General features: G+C 48.9%; 1 protein-coding gene across 2 annotated transcripts in view; it reads left to right on the plus strand.

The window, feature by feature from the left end:
• Window positions 1-21137, plus strand: part of CEP135 (centrosomal protein 135) — a 392705-nt gene that overhangs the window by 139046 nt on the left and 232522 nt on the right. For both annotated transcript variants that reach the window (XM_063920894.1, XM_063920895.1), the window contains exons 10-11: window positions 6485-6635; window positions 6843-7066. In XM_063920894.1, coding sequence (XP_063776964.1) covers window positions 6485-6635; window positions 6843-7066 — 375 coding nt within the window. The remainder of the gene's footprint in view (window positions 1-6484; window positions 6636-6842; window positions 7067-21137) is intronic.

The raw sequence follows: 21137 nt of genomic DNA on the forward strand, positions 1-21137 counted from the left end.
CCGGGTACTTGCGGCGGAGGCGCTCCGGTTCCTAGGCACACTGACGCTCTCGCTCTCCAGGATCGCGTGGCTGCTTTTTTGGGAGGTGGGACCTGCCGAAATCGCGTTTCGGGTGCGGTCTTTGGAGAAGGACCACAACGCTGGCATAGACACTGTGCCAGAGCAGGGACCCCACTATATCCACCAGGGCAGGGAGCACAGGTCGGATTATACAAAAAGCCAGTTTAATAAGGCTCCATAGTACGCGAGGACCAGCATAGGGAATAAGACGCTTGACCTGTAGCCCCTCCCGCAGCTCCGGGCGCCATCTACTGCTGGTGTTCCTGCCCTGGAGCTGCTTCTCACTCTCCCTCACTCCCTGACAGGGATTTAGGCGCCATCTTTCCACAAGTAGCTGTGGCTGGTCTTCCGGATTGCATGGCAATATCTCCTCTGTAAATCCGCCTGCTTGCTCAGCGCTGTGCATTTAGTCACTTAAGTATTCTACATGTCATTTTAGACCGTGTTAGTTAAGAACAAGTGTCCTTCTACCTGAATATTTAGAACAGGTATTCTGCTATATACATCCAGTCTATGACTGTGCACTGTGCATTGAGATATATATATATATATATATATATATATATATATATATATATATATATATATATATATATATATATATATTTTTACTAGTCCAGTGCAGTTTTATTGTTTGTCTGAAATAATTTCTGCATTGTCACTGTGACTGGGTGTGCCTGCATCTGCTGTGTGGATTTCACTTTCAGTGTATCCCTCCTATTGCCATCACTGTATTCGGTACCTTGGTGGGGCTAGGTGCGTCAGGGTCTCATATATAGTGCTACGCAGTGTGTGTGTGTGTGTATGTATGTGTGTGTGTATGTATGTATGTATGTATGTATATATATATATATATATATATATATATATATATATATATATTGTATATGTATATATTGTATATGTATATGTTTAGTGCGTTTTACTGTGTATTTCAGTCACCTCATACCCCTTTAATTCTCTGTTTGTGCCCTGTATTTACTGTCACAATAACTCAGGGAGTTATTTGCAGGTATTGTATTTGTCTGGCTGTATTGTACTGTTACGCTCTGCGGCTACATTCCTTGCAATGTCTGCAACAAAGGGCGGGCAATCCACGGATGCTCCTGCATCATGCAGTGCTTGCACCACGGATTTCCCTGAAGGGGAAATTTTGACTGATGGTCTCTGTACTGGGTGTTGTACATCTCCTAGTCAGCCCGCTGTTTCGGTAGCCAATCAGGAATCACCTTGGACGCCGTTTTCAACTATGCTTAAGACAGTAGTCACATGCGGCTGCAATGGCACAGGAGGTCCCATAGGGGGCCTATGGGACCTCCTGTGCCATTGCAGCCGCATGTTGTTCCTGTGGTTAATCCGCCCTGGGCGGATACGCTATCTCTCCGGATTCAACAATTGAATCATTCTTTGGTTAGTCAGAAACCTACTACACGTCCCTCTAGGGCCAAGGGGTTGTCTAAGCGGGCTACTTCGCCTCGCAATCCACTAATATTTCAAATGTTACTTCTGATGAGGATGGAGAATTCACCGACCCATCAGACACTGATACAGTTGCTTCTGACGAGGAATCTACAGCTCAGGTTGATGTCCCTGACCTAGTGGTGGCTATTAAACTGATTCTACAAATTGATGTTGAGGTAGATCCCACTACTGCATCTAAGAAACCTGAAAAATTTAAACGTCAGAAGGTAACTAAGGTAGTATTGCCACATTCTGACCACTTAGTTGTCATACGTCGGGAACCCTGGTCTTCTCCAGGAAAGAAATACTGCCTGTCTAAAAAGATGCTAGCTCGTTATACTCTCCCTGCTGAGTTGTGTAACCAGTGGGAAAATTCACATCTGGCGGAATCCCATGTCACCCAGCTTGTGGTGTCATCTACTCTGCTGTCACCACTGTCACTTCATTGAAGGAACCGACAGATAATTGTGTGGAGGGATGCCTGAAGTCCATTTACTTCCTTACAGGTGCGGTACATAGACCCACTATAGCAGTCTCTTCGGCCGCAAAAGGTATCGAAGCATGGGTTCAGGCTATTGAGGAAGAGCTACCTCAGGATATTTATGATATTGCCAGACAATATCTGTCTCATATTGCCACAGTCTCCCATTATATTCAGGAGGCGTCCTCCAAGGCAGGTGCAATGGCGGCTAAGGCGTCGACTACGTCCATCTTGGCTCGTATTCTGTGGTTGAGGTCATGGAAGGTGGATCTGGACTCCAAGAAGACTTTGGAGATACTCCCTTTTAAGGGAGACTTACTGTTTGGGGAAGATCTTAATAAGATTGTGACTGACTTAGCAGCTGCTAAAACTGCGTTTCTCCCGAATACTAATCCTTCTGCCCTGAAGGCAAAGAGCACCACTTTTCATTCCTTTCGGCCTCCAGGGAAGCAAAGGGTCAGGCGTACCCGAGACAGGCTCGTGCTTCCAAAACCACCAAACCCAAACCTAGACAATCCTGGGCTGCCTTTTAGCATGCTTCCAAACAAGACAAGCCAGCTGCATGATGAGGCGGGCCTCCTCCTGGGGTGTAGTATGGTATGCCGGCGGTCGGGCTCCCGGCGACCAGCATACCGGCGCAGGGAGCCCGACCGCCGGCTTACCGACAGTGGGGCGAGCACAAATGAGCCCCTTGCGGGCTCACTGCGCACACCACGCTGCGGGCACGGTGCTATTTTATTCTCCCTCCAGGGGGGTCGTGGACCCCCACGAGGGAGAATGTGTCGGTATGCCGGCATACTGAAGACCACCCTCCTCCTGGGGTATCCCAGGGTGGGAGGCCGACTTCTTCAATAAGGCCAGGTCTGGTTAAGGACCACTTCAGATGCCTGGGTGCGAGAAGTTGTCTCTCACGGGTACAAAGTCTCTTTGAAGAGCCGTCCCCCTCGCCATTTCTGCACAACGGTTATCCCTTCAGATCAGTTGAAAGCGCAAGCTCTACACCTGGTTGTGCGGTCCCTCCTGGATACAGGAGTGGTGGTGCCGGTAGCTCTGTCCCAGAGAGGCAGGGGATACTATTCGACCCTGTTTCTAGTTCCGAAACCCAATGGGTCTTTCCAGTCTGTACTCAGCCTCAAATCACTGAACAAGTTTGTGAGAGTGTCCAAATATCGTATGGAAACGCTGCGCTCGATTGTACTGGCCATGGAACCCGGAGACTACAGTATATGGTATCCCTGGACATACAGGATGCTTACCTGCATATACCTGTTGCCATATCGCATCAGCAATATCTGCGGTTTGCTATTGGCAACCTACACTATCAATTCCAGGCTCTGCCGTTTGGACTGGCCCCAGCCCCTCAGATCTTCACCAAGGTCATAGCCGTGATGACGGCCCTTCTCCGCCATCAGGGAATCAGGATTCTGCTGTATCTGGACGACTTGCTGATCCTGGCGAACTCCCAAAATGTTCTCCTCAGTCATCTGAATCTCACGGTCCAATTCCTACAAGCCCACGAGTGGCTCATCAACTGGAAGAAGTCCTCGCTGGTACCTGCTCGGAACATGGTGTACCTGGGGGTACGGCTGGACACATACAGTCAAAGACTGTTTCTGTCTCAAGAGAAAGTCCTGAAACTTCAGGACAGGATCAGATACTTCCTTTCTCGCCCAAGGGTGGTGATGCACTCGGCGATGCAAGTACTAGGCCTCATGGGGTTGGCTTTCGACATGGTAGAGTACACTTAATTTCATTCCCGCCCTCTGTAGCAGTTGATTCTTTCCAAGTGGGTTGGCCTGCCTCATCGGATCAGGTCTCAAATTATATCCTTGAGGTTCGTTTGTCACTGGGCTGGTGGCTACAGGACCAACAGTTGAGCAAGGGCCGTCCCTTCTGGATTTCCAACTGGGTCCGACTGACTACGGACGCCAGTCTGCGGGGTTAGGGCGCTGTGCTAGAGCAACACTCTCTCCTGGGTCGGTGGACCAAGGAGGAATCTCTCCTCCCGATAAACATTCTGGAATTGCAAGCAGTGTTCAATGCTTTGACTCTTGCCCTGCCTCTGATGCAGAACAGGTCTATTCAAGTACAATCAGACAACACCACCACGGTGGCACACAGAAATCATCAAGGCGGCACTTGAAGCCGCATGGCAATGTAGGAAGTGTCAAAAATCCGTTGTTGGGCGGAACGCCATCTGCCAACAATATCGGCAGTGTTCATTCTGGGAGTCCTCATCTGGAAGGTGGACTTCCTCAGTCGTCAGGACGTACATGCTGGAAAGTGAAGTCTTCATCAGGAAGTCTTTCAACTCCTAGTGGACAAGTGGGGTCCACCAGACGTAGGCGTCTCGGCACAATCACAAAGTTCAGGTTTACGGATCAAGAACAAGGGATCCTCAAGCAGCGTTCGTGGACACACTGGCAATTCAATGGAACTTTCGGCTGCCCTGCGTGTTCCCTCCAGTGTGTCTCCTGCTCAGGGTACTACGGAAGTTCAAGCAAGAAGGAGGAATACTACTTCTTCTAGTCACTCCAGCGTGGCCCAGACGGCATTGGTTCTCAGACCTGCAGGGTTTATCGATAGAGCGTCCTCTTCTACTTCCTCAACTTCCAGACCTCCTCGTTCAGGGCCTTTGTGTCTTCCTGGACCTGGCCAGGCTGGCTTTGACGGCGTGGCACTTGAGGCATCACTGCTGAGGGTCAAAGGATTCTCCGAGGCGGTTATCCAAACTATGCTGAAGGCCCGCAAACCGGCTTCTGCGCGGATTTATTATAGGGTCTGGAATTCCTACTTCACATGGTGTGCTGCTAAGAATTATGACGCATACAAACTCAGAACTTCCAGACTTTTGGATTTTCTGCAACAAGGCCTGGACTTGGGCCTTCGTCTGGCCTCCCTCAATGTTTACATATCTGACTTGTTGGTGTAGTTTCAGAGGAAAATTGCATCTATTCCTGATGTTCATACTTTCACTCAGGGTGTTTTACGGATTCATCCTCCCTATGTCTCTCCTGTGGCTCCATGAGATCTGTCTGACTGCCCTGCAAGAGTCTCCATTTGAACCTCTTGAGTCAGTTGACCTTAAATGGCTTACGCTTAAGGTCGTGTTTCTGCTGGCTATTGCCTATGCTAGGAGGGTGTCTGATTTTGTCCTGTCTTCCACCCTTTCTGATTTTTCACAGTGACCGGTCAGTTATTAGAACTTGTCCTGGTAATCTCCACCTTTCCATCTTAACCAAAAGAATGTGGTTTCGGCTTTATCTCTTCTGGTTTGTCCTCTGAAGAGCGGTCTTTGGATGTGGTACGGGCTCTCCGTATTTACGAGGAGAGGACTGCCTCTCTCCGGAGCTCAGATACCCTTTTCGTACTTTTTGGTTTTCGCAAACGTGGCTGGCCTGCGAATAAGCAAACCTTGGCCAGATGGATTAGAATGGTGATTGCACAAGCGTATGCACAGGATGGTCTTCCGGCTCCTGCTGCTATTAATTAGAATGGTGATTGCACAAGCGTATGCACAGGCTGGTCTTCAGGCTCCTGCTGCTATTAAAGTCCATTCTACTCGGTCTGTTGGACCTTCTTGGGCGGCCCACCGTGGCGCGTCCGCTGAACAATTGAGCATGGCTGCTCAGTGAACACGTTCATTAGGTACTATGCCTTTGATACTTCCGCCTCCCAGGATGCTTCCTTTGGACGCCGGGTTCTTGTACCCGTTACGGTGTGTGCCCTCCCATGAGTACCTGCTTTATGACATCCCCGATGTTTCCTTGTGGAACACAGTGTACCCTGCTGCAGAAAAGGAGATTTATGGTAGACTTACCATGGTTAAATCTCTTTCTGCAAGGTACACTGGGTTCCACACGGCGCCCACCCTGACGCACTTAGCTTCTTTGGGTTTGTATGGCATAAGCCGCTGGTCCCTTCTCCTGTCGTGAGAACGTGGTTCTGTGTGACCAACATCTGCCTTCTCTTTTACCTGCTACTGCATTGGACTGGTTAACGAAACTGAGCTCCAGTGCCTAGAGGCGGGGTTATAGAGGAGGCCCTGCAATGCAACCTGGGAACAGTCAAAGCTTTAGCCTGTTGGTGCCTCTGGATCAAGATCCAACTCTACACCCCGATGTTATTCCCTGTGGAACCCAGTGTACCTCACAGAAAGCTTTAACCATGGTAATGCTACCATAAATCTCCTCTTAATTTTTCATCTTGCAAAACATATTGGATTTTATTTAGTCCATTTTTTTTTTAATTTTTTTTTATTCAACCTATGGCGGTGGTGATGTATAAAAAGAGTGGAGAAGTTGCCCATGGCAACCGGTCATCTGCTACCTAGAATTTTATGGAATGTACTTGATACATTTTGCTTCAAAGCTAATGGTTGCTATGTCAACTTCTCTACTGGTCTACTTCTCCACTCCTTAAAAATCGGACTTCTAATGCAATAATCATTTCATTAATCATGTTCATTTTTGTCCCCCTCAGGACCTAAGTACACGTGAATTTGAGAAGGACAAGCTGTCTGATGAACTTGAATCTAGAAAAGATGAAGGCCGCAAGTTAGAATCTCTGTTGAGCCATTTAGAGACTGAAAAACAGCGGCTTTCAAATAAACTTGAAAAACAGATGGTGACAGGTCATTCTTATGTGCATGTGTTAGTGAATTGTTCTAGTGGGAGTCATTTTATGCCCTTTAAAATATCCACACGTTTTGCATACAATAGAGAAGTTTTTTCCTCTGAGTGGAGCAGTTCAAAAGGTGCAAAGAAAGTGTATAACTTACTAACTGTATGGGTAGTTTTTGGTATTTCGGTGAAACAAATGTGGTTCTTACTATCTTTAGAAAGAGAGCTGGTGTTAGAAGTGGAGAGAATGAGGACACAATATGGCATTTTGCGCACGGATCGCTCACCTTCTCGTCTGGACTCTTTTGTAAAATCCCTGGAGGAGGAAAGGGACCATTATAGAACAGAAATGGAGAAACTGGAGCGGACAGCTAATCTAAAATCCAGCTTTCAAAATCGTTCTAGACAGGACACCAGCAAAATGCACAGTTCCTCAGAAAAGGTATTGGGGCTTGTTCTATACTTTTTAAACCCCCTTCTCCAAGACAAATGTGGATAACAGCTTTTCTCTTACGTCCTAGAAGGATGCTGGGGTCCATTTAGAATCATGAGGTATAGACGAGTCTTTTGGGAGCCACTGGCACTTTAAGAGTTTAATAGTGTGGGCTGGCCCCTTCCTCTATGCCCCTCCTACCAGACTCAGTTTAGAAAATGTGCCTGGAGGACCTGGAGAGCTCCTAGGAGTTTTTCTAGTTTTATTTTTTTTCTAAGGTTGTTAGGTATAGGAAGGCTGCTGGCAACAGCCTCCCTGGTTCGTGGGACTTGGGGGGGGAGTAGGAACCAACTCTGGAAGTTAATGGTTCATTATCTCCGCTGACAAGACACTGAGCTCCTGTGGGTGCTGATCGCAAGCCCTCGAGGCGACCGCTCACTCCCGCAGCACGGCCGCACACCACCTAACAGAGCCAGAAGAATGAAGAGTGGTGAGTACAGCGCCGGCTGCCCGGTTAGCGGGTCGCCGGCAGGAATGTCGGCACAAGGGTGGGAGTGCTCTTGCGCTCCATGAAGGCTCAGCAACATGCATATGTAGACGCTGCTGAGGGGCGTCCTGGGCCAGCGCGATCACCCTAAAACTGGTAAATACAGCTAACAGGGGCTAATCCCACTGTTAACAACAAGGACCTCAGAACAGTATAATCGAATTGTGCGGGAAGCCGCACGCCATTACAGGGGGCGGGGCTTCTCCTCAGAGCGGATCCAGCACTCACCAGCGCCATTTTCTCCCTGCAGATCACTGAAGCAGGACGCTGACAAGGAGCGCTGACCCTCACATAACTCCAGTTATCCTCTGCGGTACCAGGGTGTTATAGACAGGGGGGGGAGAGTGTAGTTAGTACTAATTAACCTATTAAGTAAAGTTAGTCAACACCGGGCTTTTATCATAATAACTGCCCACAGGGGCTCTGTGTGGCTGGCTCCTCATACTCTGTGACTCTCTGAAGGTACTCTGGGGGAATCTTGTCCGACATTTTCCTGTATATTTGTGTAAGTGTATATATCCACATTACCATGTCTATGGGCTCTGTGTCATGTGCTGCAAAGTGTGTATCTTCTCCGGAGGAGTCTATTCCATGTACTTAGGACTGCAATGTGCTTTCCCTACCTTCTGAATCCGAACCCCCATGGGCGGATTCTTTAATGGGATTGATATCCCAGATTTCAACAAGGATGTCACATAATGAGAAAGAGACGCAGGTTTTGAGGAAGTCTGTAGAGGGTTTGAAGTATTCAGCTCCCACTACTTCCTCAAATACCCCACCTACATACCCGAAAAAACGTACACTTGCCCAGATAATGCAAGTTGACACTGATACCAACTCTGATACAGGGGACCATGATGGGGATATGCAGGGGCGTCATGCATCCCTTGCTAAAGGGGTGCAGCTAAAGATTGAAGCATTAGGGATGTTTTACATATTTCTGAGAAGGTACCTGAACAAGCAGAGGAATCTTTTACAGAAAATAGGAAATCCTTGCTTACCTTCCCTGCTTCTAAAGAGTTAAACTCTTTATTTGAAAAATCCTAGGAAAACCCAGAGAAAAAATTCCAGATCCCTAAAAGAATCCTCATTGCTTTCCCATTCCCTGAAGAGGATAGAAAGAAGTGGGAAAACCCACCTATAGTAGACGCTTCTGTATCTAGGTTGTCTAAAAAGGTGGTTTTACCTGTCGCTGGTTCAACCGCCTTAAGAGCCGGCTGTTCGCAAGATTGATACTATGCTCAAATGACTATACACTGCTACAGGCGTGGCTTTAAGGCCCACTATTGCTTGTGCTTGGATTTCTAAAGCCATAGTGAAGTGGTCAGGCACATTACTAGAGGACTTAGATACTATGGCTAGGAGTGACATTGACTTGTTTTTACGTCACATACAGGATTCTGCTGGCTTCATGGTGGAGGCCATAGTGGTCTCGGCACGCAGAGGACTCTGGCTATGCTAATGGACTGCGGATGCAGAATCCAAGAAAAGTGTGGAGAACCTACCCTTCACAGGTCAGGCTCTGTTTGGGGACGCATTGGTTGCGTGGATCTCCATGGCATCTGCGGGTAAGTCAACCTTTCTCCCCTCAGCAGCACCACCGAGTAGGAAATCTTATCCTACATCTACACTGCAGTCCATTCAGACCGCAAAATTTAAAAAATCCAAATCCCCTTCCACCTTCTTTAGGGGTGGTTGGGGAAAATCCAGAAAATCCAGAAAACCTGCACCAACTGGTTCTCAGGAACAGAAACCAGTTTCTGCTTCCTCAAAATCTTCAGCATGACGGTGGACCTCCCAGCCTGGAGATTGGGCAGGTGGGAGCGAGACTAAAAGATTTCAGTCACGGAGGGCGTGGCTTTGGAAGACATGGAGTAGCACACAGGCTGTGTCTCTCCAGCTTCATTATCCTGATTTTGTATCCTGTGTTCCCCCCCCCCTGGGCCCGAAAACCACCCCATTGTCTGCCTGAGGGTGTGGAGGAGCCACTGTGCTGTGCTGGGACCTGCTCGCCCGTCTCCCGCTGCGGCCGGGACGTTTGTGTGCCGTGTCCCTGGCCTGCTCTGTCACGTGGGACTCCGCTCTCCTGTACCCGCGCTGTCCGGCCGCTGCCCTGCCTGTCTTCCTACCTCCTGCAGCCCCGTGTCTTAAGCTTGGAGAGCGCCGGTGTGCGCTCCGTCTGCCCCCACATCTGCCTGGGTGAGTGCTTGCCGGGTCTTCCGCTGAGACGCCGCCGCGTGTCCGGCCGCTGCTCTCCTCCTCCCTGCGGCTTTTGCCTCTGCCCTCCGGCTCCCCTGCTGATCTTCCGGACCGCGCCGTGGGGCGGGCGGCACACGGACTGGGAGTCTGCCTCTCTGTGTGCCCCAGGTGCAGTGTTGCCCCACATATTCAGGAGACACTTATTCCACCTGCATTAACCCCTGGAGGGTCTGCCTTCTACTGTATATGTTCCTACTACCCTGTCTCTGATACCCGGAGGTCCCCTGGGACTAAGGGGGTGAACTGCTGCGGGACAGAGTTTGGCCGCCATTTTGTGCACTCTCCGTCTCCATTGTACAGCGGCTGGAGAGAGGGCTTTTGATATACCGTGCTTCCTTGCTGGCGGCGTCCGGAGGATTCTGATATGATATCTGTGCCCACAAGCAGTCACTGGTCAGTTTTGATATACTAAACACTTTTTCTTGGACGGCAACTGGACAGTTTTGATGTACTATACTTCTAACAGGTGGCGACTAGACAGTCCTGATATACTACACTCCCTGATTCCCTCAGCCAGTCAGCTATGATGGTCCGACAGCACCAAAGTAACGCTGCCACAGCAGCGAAATTAGAAAAGTTTGCTAGAAACCCTCCGGCTCGGCCAGAGCGTGGGGGGGGATGCACATTTGGCCTCCTCACCGTCACCACCGTCGCCCTCCAATAGCTCCTCATCTGTAGAAGCCTCGGATGCTGCGCTGCAGAAGGTCCTAGACGCAGTCACCGCCAGCGAGGCCCGCCTGGCCGATATGATCGGTCAGGTCCAGGTGGACCTCTCCATTATACACCAAGACCTTCAGCGAGTGCGGAAGAGGGTTGGTGAAGTTGAAACGCGCATTTCCACGCTGGAAGATACGGTTTCGCCACTCGGTAGACACACCTCTGCTCTGGAGTCTCAGATGACGGAGGTACACAAGAAGATGACGGATATGGAAGGGAGACTGCGACGGAACAATGTCCGTTTTGTTGGCCTGCCTGAAAAGGAGGAGGGTGACTCCCCCGAGAAATTCCTTGAGCGCTAGCTGTTGGATGCGTTTGGAGCAGAGGAGTTTACCTCACACTTTGCAGTGGAGCGCGCTCACAGAGTCCCGATGCGTCCGCTACCTCCAGGGGCACCTCCCCGTACGTTCATAGCGAAGCTTCTTCGTTATCGTGACAGAGATGTGATTTTGAAACTAGCCCGCACTAAGGGTTCTCTCAAGTGGAACGGATCTCCGATTTCAGTCTTTCCAGACTTTGCTATTGACGTTCAAAAGGATAGAGCTCAGTTTGTCCCGGTGAAGCGCAGGCTGCGAGAACTAGTTATCCCGTATGCCATGCTCTTTCCGTCCAAACTGCGGGTGGTCTCGGACGTAGAGACTAAATTCTTTATGACTCCCCGCGAGGCGTCAGTGTGGCTGGACAGACGCTTTCCGACTCGGAGAGCGTTAGCCGCTGATTGAACTCCTGCATTTAGTCCCTCTACTTGCCAATGTTTTACTCCTTGAATTTCTGCTGTTATTTTTGCAATGTGGTTTCGGGTGGGGGTTTCTCATGCTGTTGTTTTGTGTTATGGCTTATGTAGGCCTTCTCTGGGATCGGGTGGCTCTGTGGGGAAGGAGAGACTATTAGTTGCTACTTCAGTGCTGTTATTAGGCCCTATACACTAGACGTTTGTCCTGATATATAGTCTTCAGGGGTTAAACTGTTAGTTAGTTGGAATGGGTGTAGTGGTCTGGGGGTGGATTCGAGCTTAGCTGGGAGATTCTCCTGTCTTAAGGTCATTATATTCTTGGCCCTCTTTTTTGATATAGGAATTTGGTTTTGTTTGGTATCAGCGGAGTATGTGAAGGTGTTCTCTGCCTTAGCTGTTGCCGTTGGTATTTAGGGAATTTTGTTCGTTAGGGAACCAGGTATGCTGCAAGTTTTTGGTGGTATATGGGGTGCGGGTGGGGGTTATTTTAGGCTGCTCATATTGGTTTGTTTTTGTTTTTTGCTGTGCTTATTTCCGCTATGTTTATGTCGCATCTAGCTGCAGGCGTATTTCTTTATATAGTTGCAGGAGGTGGCTGGCAGCGGGTAGTCTGCAATATCACAGTGATGCTTTGCTATGGCTTTGGTTAAGTTTCTGTCGTGGAACGTGCGGGGGATCAATGACAAAGTTAAGCGCTCCCTGGTGCTTCGACAGATTAAGCATTATGCCTCGGATATAATTTGCCTGATGGAAACCCACTTATTGGGTACTAAGATTATGTCCCTTAAAAAACCTTGGGTGGGCTGGGCTTTTCATGCCATGCATATCGCAGTGTCCCGGGGAGTATCGATCCTAATTAGAAAATCTGTTCCCTTTGCGCTTGATTCTGTGCAAACGGATCAATGGGGTAGATATGTGTTTCTCAAGTGTAAAATCAACTCCGTCCCCCTATTATTGTTGGCTATGTATGTGCCCCCTCCATATTCGCATGATGTGCTTAAAAAGGCATCTGCCTGCATCTGCCTTTATGGCTGCATCCCCTGGGGTAACCGTTATCTGTATGGGTGACTTCAACAACGTTTTAAACCACGAGATGGATAGGCTGTCTACGGCATCCTCCAACCCACAGCCCAAGCGATCCCCATTCACAGACACTGTCTCTGAGTTGGGTTTGGTTGACCCCTGGAGATTGAAGTATCCCGATTTGAGGCAGTACTCATGTTTTTCACATTCTCACTCTTCCTTTTCTAGGATAGATTTGGCTCTCCTGTCTCGGGAGCTTTTGCCCAAAGTTCAAAATGTCAGATATGAGACCAGGGGTATTTCGGATCACTCCCCTATATCATTACATATTGACCTAAACTGTCAGCGAGGCCAAGCAGTGTGGAAATGTAATCCTTTCTGGCTGACGCATATGGGTGAGGGATTCGACTTGGAGGCTAGCTGCTTAGAATTCTTTGTTATGCATGACGACACCACGGATATGTCTCTGCAGTGGGACACTTTTAAGGCTTTTTTGAGAGGAACATTGATTAAACGGGTAGGGAGTCTTAAATCCTTCTTTAGGAAACGTGAAGCTGAATTGGAGGCCCGGGTTGTTGCTTCAGAGATGACGTATGTGCGAGATGGCTTGGATGCCTCTAAGTTGGTGTGGCTCCATGCTCAGGGTGAGTGTAAGGAGTACCTGTGGGGGAAAGACCAGCACAGACTTCTCTTTTCCTCGCATGCCCAGTATGCTACCGGGGATAGACCAGGCTCTTGTCTGGCTACTCTTGCGAGAGGGCACCGCTCCTCTCATACTGTGGTGGAGGTTTTGAATTCGGATGGGTCAGTATTGGACCGCACCCCCCAGATTGTGGCAGAATTTGTCTCCTACTATCAAGCACTATACAGTTCCAAATTGACATGTTCCCCGCTAGAACTGTGTGATTACTTGGGTGGAATCCAATTGCCCCGTGTCTCCAGTGAGGCCAGGGCTCTTCTCGATGCTCCTTTGTCATTGGAGGAGATTGAGATGGCGATCTCTGCCTCCCCCAGAGGTAAAGCCTCTGGCCTTGATGGCATTCCATCAGAACTATATAAGAAGCATACAAAATTTTTTGCCCCTCAGTTGCTTAGGGTGGTCTTCAGTTTGCCGAATGCCGGGATACCGGCGCCGGAATCCCGACACACGGCATACCGGCATATATTCTCCCTCGTGGGGGTCCACGACCCCCCTGGAGGGAGAATAAAATAGTGTGGCGAGCGCAGCGAGCCCGCAAGGGGCTCCTTTGCGCTCGCCACGGTGTCGGTATGCCGGCGGTCGGGCTCCCAGCGTCGGTATGCTGGTCACCGGGAGCCCGACCGCCGGCATACAATACTACACCCGTTGCTTAATTTATTCAATAACATTTTTGCCCAAAGCGCGCTTCCCCCGTCTATGGCGGAGGCTTTGATTATTGTTATTCCCAAGCCAGATAAGGACCCCAGGAGGGTTGAATCATAACGTCCTATTTCCCTGCTGCCCACGGATATTAAAATTCTAGCCAAGGTTCTGGCTTCCAGACTTAACCGGGTCATCACCCAAATTATTCACCCTGACCGAACAGGCTTCATGCCTGGTAAGTCCACTGCTGTTAATTTGAGGCGTCTGTTCACTCATTTCCAGGTTTCTCAGGGGGAGGACTGCTCTGCCGTTTATAGCCTCTTTAGATGCCGCTAAGGCCTTTGATTCGGTGGAGTGGGCCTTCCTCTGGGAGGCTATGAGAAGGTTTGGCATGGGCCCCAACTTTATCAGTTACGTTAAATTAATGTACTTCCTGCCCATGGCCAGAGTTTCTGTGAACGGGTTTGTTTCGAACTCCTTCCCCCTGTCCAGGGGAACGAGACAAGGCTGCCCTCTGTCCCGACTCTGTTTGCCATCGCTATTGAGCCACTGGCATGTTTGATTAGAGCGACTCAAGATATAGTTGGTATTAAAGTGGGCGCAAGAGAGGACAGGATAGCGTTATATGCTGATGACCTTTTGCTCTTCTTGGATGATTGTTTCCTCCCTGCCTAAAATTCTTGATTTGATAACCCAATACGGACGCTTCTCCGTGCTCAAAATTAACTGGGATAAATCCACCATTACTCCCCTTAGAGGCCCGGTCCCGGTGGCCCCATTGATCCATACCCCACTTAAATGGGTTGATTCTTTCAAATACCTGGGTATTTGGGTATCGAATGACCCTTGTACCTATGTTTCGCTTAATATTATGCCGCAAATGGTGTATCTCCGCTAGAAGGTCAAGGTTTGGGGGACACTGCCCCTGACTGTTACTGGTAGGGTCAACTTGGTAAAAATGGTGTATTTGCCTAAACTCCTTTATGTTCTCCAGCAATCCCCTGTATATATTAACTTGAAAATATTCAGACAGATTGACTGTTTGCTCTCTTCTTTGATTTGGGCCAGCAGGAGAGCGCGGTTGAGACTTGACATTTTGTCCAGACCGAGAGTGTTGGGTGGCTTAGCTCTTCCTATATTTCGATTTTACTACTATGCCGCGCAGTTGGCACATATATGGGAGTGGGTGACTGCCACAGATGCTCTCACTATACACTCACAAATGCTTTTACAGGTGTACCCTGACGGCTCTCCACTACAGATGCTTCTTTGTGGGAACCATAAACTGTCCAAGATCCCTATAATAAAACAGGCCATTCTCATATGGAAACAGGTACATGTTCTCCTATTGTGCCGGGGTATAGACCCAGATACCCCTTTGGACAATGCTTTAGGCTTCCCAGAGTTGGCTTCGCTGCAGACTGGGGAGGTGGGGGGTGATATCCCTAGGGCACTTGTGTAATGATGGTATACTGAAGTCCTTCCTGCAACTTCAGCAGGATTACGGTATACCCTCTTCTCATTTCTACCGCTACCTGCAATTGAGACATGCACTTAACGCACAATTTCCCAATGCTCCTCCAATACTTACTAACTCCCCGGTCAAGTCTCTCCTGCAGTCCCTGGAAGGCGGACATCTGGTGTCCAACATTTATACAGGCGTGCTTCGATCTCACTACCCTGACCCGTTGTCCCTTCTTAGGGACAAGTAGGAATCAGACTTGGGTGCCATCTCTGATGAGCTTTGGGAGGGTGCTCTATGTTCTCCATGGTACTCTTCTACCACCACTAGATACCAACAAATACAACTGTTTATATTACACAGAGTATATATGACACCAGTGCGATTGAGCCATATAGGGGGTACTCATTCCTCCAGATGTCCTAAGTGTGACAGTCTGGATGCGGACTTCTGGCACATTATCTGGCTCTGCCCCAAGATTGCCGTATTCTGGTCGGATGTTATCAATGCCCTGGTGTCGACTGGAATTCCCTCGTCGGTATGTTCCCCGACGACGTGTGTATTATCGGCTGTGGGGGAGGATGCCCTGGACCCCCCTGCCAGGAGATATGTAATTAATCTATGTGGCCTGGCCAAGGTGTGTATCGCCAGGCTTTGTCTAGCCAAAGATACGCCCACTATACGGTCCTGGGTCTCACTTGTAAATGATACGGCCTCTCACGAGAAATATGTATACTTAGCTAGAAAAGCCGTGAAAAAATATCAAGACCTGTGGGGTAGATGGCTTGAGTCTCCGCACTCCGTGAGCCGGAGTGTTTAAGCACTAGTCACTGTGGGCTCCATATTTAGAGGTGTCGGAGAAGGGACATGTAAAAAGGGGGGTTAGAATGAGTCTGGGATCCTGGATGCGCATCGGATGAACTGTCTTTTCCTTTTTTTTTTTATATAGTACCCTGGCGCCTGCGGTCAGCCATTCCATTGCCCGTTATGTAGCTATGTGATCTGTACAATAATTATGTTGTGTTGCCATAGACCACTCTGTATACTGTACAATGCGTATGTACGCTCCATGCAAATATGTAACATTAGCCCTAATTTACAATCTCTGTATTGGAATTTCTCTATCGTCCTAAGTGGATGCTGGGGTTCCTGAAAGGACCATGGGGAATAGCGGCTCCGCAGGAGACAGGGCACAAAAAAGTAAAGCTTTTACCAGATCAGGTGGTGTGCACTGGCTCCTCCCCCTATGACCCTCCTCCAGACTCCAGTTAGATTTTGTGCCCGAACGAGAAGGGTGCAATCTAGGTGGCTCTCCTAAAGAGCTGCTTAGAGAAAGTTTAGCTTAGGTTTTTTACTTTACAGTGAGTCCTGCTGGCAACAGGATCACTGCAACGAGGGACTTAGGGGAGAAGTAGTGAACTCACCTGCGTGCAGAGTGGATTTGCTGCTTGGCTACTGGACACTAGCTCCAGAGGGACGATCACAGGTACAGCCTGGATGGTCACCGGAGCCGCGCCGCCGGCCCCCTTGCAGACGCTGAAGAGAGAAGAGGTCCAAAATCGGCGGCTGAAGACTCCTGAGTCTTCATAAAGGTAGCGCACAGCACTGCAGCTGTGCGCCATTTTCCTCTCAGCACACTTCACACAACAGTCACTGAGGGTGCAGAGCGCTGGGGGGGGCGCTCTGAGAGGCAAATAAAAACCTTATTAGAGGCAAAAAATACCTCACATATAGCCCACAGAGGCTATATGGAGATATTTAACCCCTGCCTAACTTCAAAAATAGCGGGAGACGAGCCCGCCGTAAAAGGGGCGGGGCCTATCTCCTCAGCACACAGCGCCATTTTCTCTCACAGAAAAGCTGGAGAGAAGGCTCCCAGGCTCTCCCCTGCACTGCACTACAGAAACAGGGTTAAAACAGAGAGGGGGGGCACTGATTTTGGCGATATTGTATATATATAAAAGATGCTATAAGGGAGAAACACTTATATAAGGTTGTCCCTATATAATTATAGCGTTTTTGGTGTGTGCTGGCAGACTCTCCCTCTGTCTCCCCAAAGGGCTAGTGGGTCCTGTCCTCTGTCAGAGCATTCCCGGTGTGTGTGCTGTGTGTCGGTACGTGTGTGTCGACATGTATGAGGACGATGTTGGTGAGGAGGCGGAGAAATTGCCTGTAATGGTGATGTCACTCTCTAGGGAGTCGACACCGGAATGGATGGCTTATTTAGAGAATTACGTGAGAATGTCAACACGCTGCAAGGTCGGTTGACGACATGAGACGGCCGACAATCTATTAGGACCGGTCCAGGCGTCTCAGAAACACCGTCAGGGGTTTTAAAAACGCCCATTTACCTCAGTCGGTCGACACAGACACAGACACGGACACTGAATTCAGTGTCGACGGTGAATAAACAAACGTATTTCTCATTAGGGCCACACGTTAAGGGCAATGAAGGAGGTGTTACGTGTTTCTGATACTACAAGTACCACAAGAAAGGGTATTATGTGGGAGTGGAAAAAACTACCTGTAGTTTTTCCTGAATCAGATAAAATAAAATGAAGTGTGTGATGATGCGTAGGGTTACCCCGATAGCAAATATTGGCGTTATACCCTTTCCCGCCAGAAATTAGGGTACGTTGGGAAACACCCCTTAGGGTGATAAGGCGCTCACACGCTTATCAAGTGGCGTTACCGTCTCCAGATACGGCCGCCCTCAAGGAGCCAGCTGATAGGAAGCTGAAAAAATATCCTAAAAAGTATATACACACATACGGTGGTTATACTGCGACCAGCGATCGCCATCAGCCTGGAGATGCAGTGCTGGGTTGGCTTGGTCGGATTCCCTGACTGAAAATATTTTATTCATGTAGAGCATTTAATAGGATGCATTCTATATATATGTATGTGAGATGCACAGAGGGATATTTGCTCTCTGGCATCAAGATAAGTGCGTTGTCCATATCTCCCAGAAGATGTCAGGGACACGACAGTGGTCAGGTGATACAGATCCCATACGGCAGATGGAAGTATTGCTGTATAAAGGGAAGGAGTTATTTGGGGGTCGGTCCATCGGACCTGGGGACCACAGCAACAGCTGGGAAAACCTTTTTTACCCCAAGTTACATCTCAGCTAAAAAAGACACCGTCTTTTCAGCCTCAATCTTTCCTTTCCCATGAGGGCATGCAGGCAAAAGGCCAGTCATATCTGCCCAGACATAGAGGTAAGGGAAGTAGACTGCAGCAGGCAGCCCTTTCCCAGGAAAAGAAGCCCTCCACCGCGTCTGCCAAGTCCTCAGCATGACGCTGGGGCCGTGCAAGCGGACTCAAGGTGGGGGGGTAGTCTCAAGAGTCTCAGGGCGCAGTGGGATCACTCGCAAGTTGACCCCTAGATCGTACGAGTATTATCCCAGGGGTAAAGATTGGAGAGTCGAGACATCTTCTCCTCGCAGGTTCCTGAAGTCTGCTTTACCAACGGCTCCCTCCGACAGGGAGGCAGCATTGGAAACAATTCACAAGCTGTATATCCAGCAGGTGATAATCAAAGTACCCCTCCTACGACAAGGAAAAGGGTATTATTTTTCCACACTATATTGTGGTACTGAAGCCAGACGGCTTGGTGACACATAGTCTAAATCTAAAATGTTTTGAACACTTACATAAAAGGTTCAAATCGAGATAAAGTCACTCAGAGCAGTGATAGCGAACCGGAAAAAAGGGGACTATATGGTGTCCCTGGACATCAAGGATTACCTCCATGTCCAAATTTTGTCCTTCTCATCAAGGGTACCTCTGGTTCGTGGTACAGAACTGTCAATATCAGTTTCAGACGATGCCGTTTGAATTATCCACGGCACCCCGGGCCTTTTTACCAAGGTAATGGCCGAAAAGATGTTTCTTCAAAGAAAAAAGGCATCTAAATTATCCCTTACTTGCACGACCTAAAAAGGGCAAGTTCCAGAGAACAGTTGGAGGTCGGAAGAGCACTATCTAAAGTAGTTCTTCGACGGCACGACTGGATTCTAAATATTCCAAGAATCGCAGCTGTTTTCCGACGATACGTCTGCTGTTCCTAGGGATGATTCTGGACACGGTTCAGAAAAAGGTTTTTCTTCCCGAGGAAAAAGCCAAGGAGTTATCCGACCTGTCAGGAACCTCCTAAAACCAGGAAAGGTGTCTGTACATCAATGCACAAGAGTCCTGGGAAAAATGGTGGCTTTTTACGAAGCAATTCCATTCGGCAGATTCCATGCAAGAATTTTCCAAAGGGATCTGTTGGACAAATGGTCAGGGTCGCATCCTCAGATGCACCTGCGAATAACCCGGTCGCCAAGGACAAGGGTATATCTTCTGTGGTGGTTGCAAAAGGCTCATCTATTGGAGGGCCGCAGATTCGGCATACAGGATTTGATCCTGGTGACCACGGACGCCAGCCTGAGAGGTTGGGGAGCAGTCACACAAGGAAGAAACTTCCAGGGGGTATGGACGAACCTGGAAAAGTCTCTTCACATAAACATTCTGGTACTAAGAGCAATCTAAAATGCTCTAAGCCAGGCGGAACCACTCCTGCAAGGAAAACCGGTGTTGATTCAGTCGGACAACATCACGGCGGTCGCCCATGTAAACAGACAGGGCGGCACAAGAAGCAGGAGTGCAATGGCAGAAGCTGCCAAGATTCTTCGCTGGGCGGAGAATCACGTAATAGCACTGTCAGCAGTGTTCTTCCCGGGCGTGGACAACTGGGAAGCAGACTTCCTCAGCAGACACGATATTCACCCGGGAGAGGGGGGTCTTCATCCAGAAGTCTTCCACATGCTAATAAACTGTTGGGAAAGACCAATGGTAGACATGATGGCGTCTCGCCTCAACAAGAAACTGGACAAGTATTGCGCCAGGTCAAGAGATCCACAGGCAATAGCTGTGGACGCACTGGTAACACCTTGGGTGTACAAATCAGTATATGTGTTTCCTCCTCTGCCTCTCATACCAAAGGTATTGAAGATTATACGGTGAGGAGGAGTAAGAACAATACTAGTGGCTCCGGATGGCCAAGAAGGACTTGGTACCCGGAACTTCAAGAGTTGGTCACGGACGACCCGTGCCCTCTACTTCTGAGAAGGGACCTGCTACAACAGGGTCCCTGTCTCTTTCAAGACTTACCGCGGCTGCGTTTGACGGCATGGCGGTTGAACGCCAGATCCTAAAAGGGAAAGGCATTCCAGAAGAAGTCATTCCTACCTTGATTAAGGCAAGGAAGGAAGTCACCGCGAAACATTATCACCGCATTTGGCGAAAATATGTCGCGTGGTGCGAGGATCGGAGTGTTCCGACGGAGGAATTTCAACTGGGTCGTTTCCTACATTTCCTACAATCAGGATTGTCTATGGGTCTCAAATTGAGATCTATTAAGGTTCAAATTTCGGCCCTGTCAATATTCTTCCAAAAAGAATTGGCCTCAGTTCCTGAGGTACAGACTTTTGTTAAAGGAGTACTGCATATACAGCCTCCTGTGGTGCCTCCGGTGGCACCGTGGGATCTAAATGTAGTTTTAGATTTCCTCAAATCCCATTGGTTTGAACCATTGAAAAAGGTGGATTTTAAATATCTCACATGGAAAGTGACTATGTTACTGGCCCTGGCTTCCGCCAGGAGAGTATCTGAATTGGCGGCTTTATCTTATAAAAGCCCTTATCTAATCTTCCATTCGGATAGGGCAGAACTGAGGACTCGTCCGCATTTTCTCCCTAAGGTGGTATCAGCGTTTCACCTGAACCAACCTATTGTGGTGCCTGCGGCCACTGGCGACTTGGAGGACTCCAAGTTGTTGGACGTTGTCAGAGCCTTAAAAATATACATTTCAAGGACGGCTGAAGTCAGAAAATCTGACTCGCTGTTGATACTATATGCACCCAACAAGTTGGGTGCCCCTGCTTCTAAGCAGACGATTGCTCGTTGGATTTGTAACACAATTCAACTTGCTCATTCTGTGGCAGGCCTGCC

This window comes from Pseudophryne corroboree, chromosome 1, assembly GCF_028390025.1.
Source record: "Pseudophryne corroboree isolate aPseCor3 chromosome 1, aPseCor3.hap2, whole genome shotgun sequence".
Taxonomy (NCBI): Eukaryota; Metazoa; Chordata; class Amphibia; order Anura; family Myobatrachidae; genus Pseudophryne; species Pseudophryne corroboree.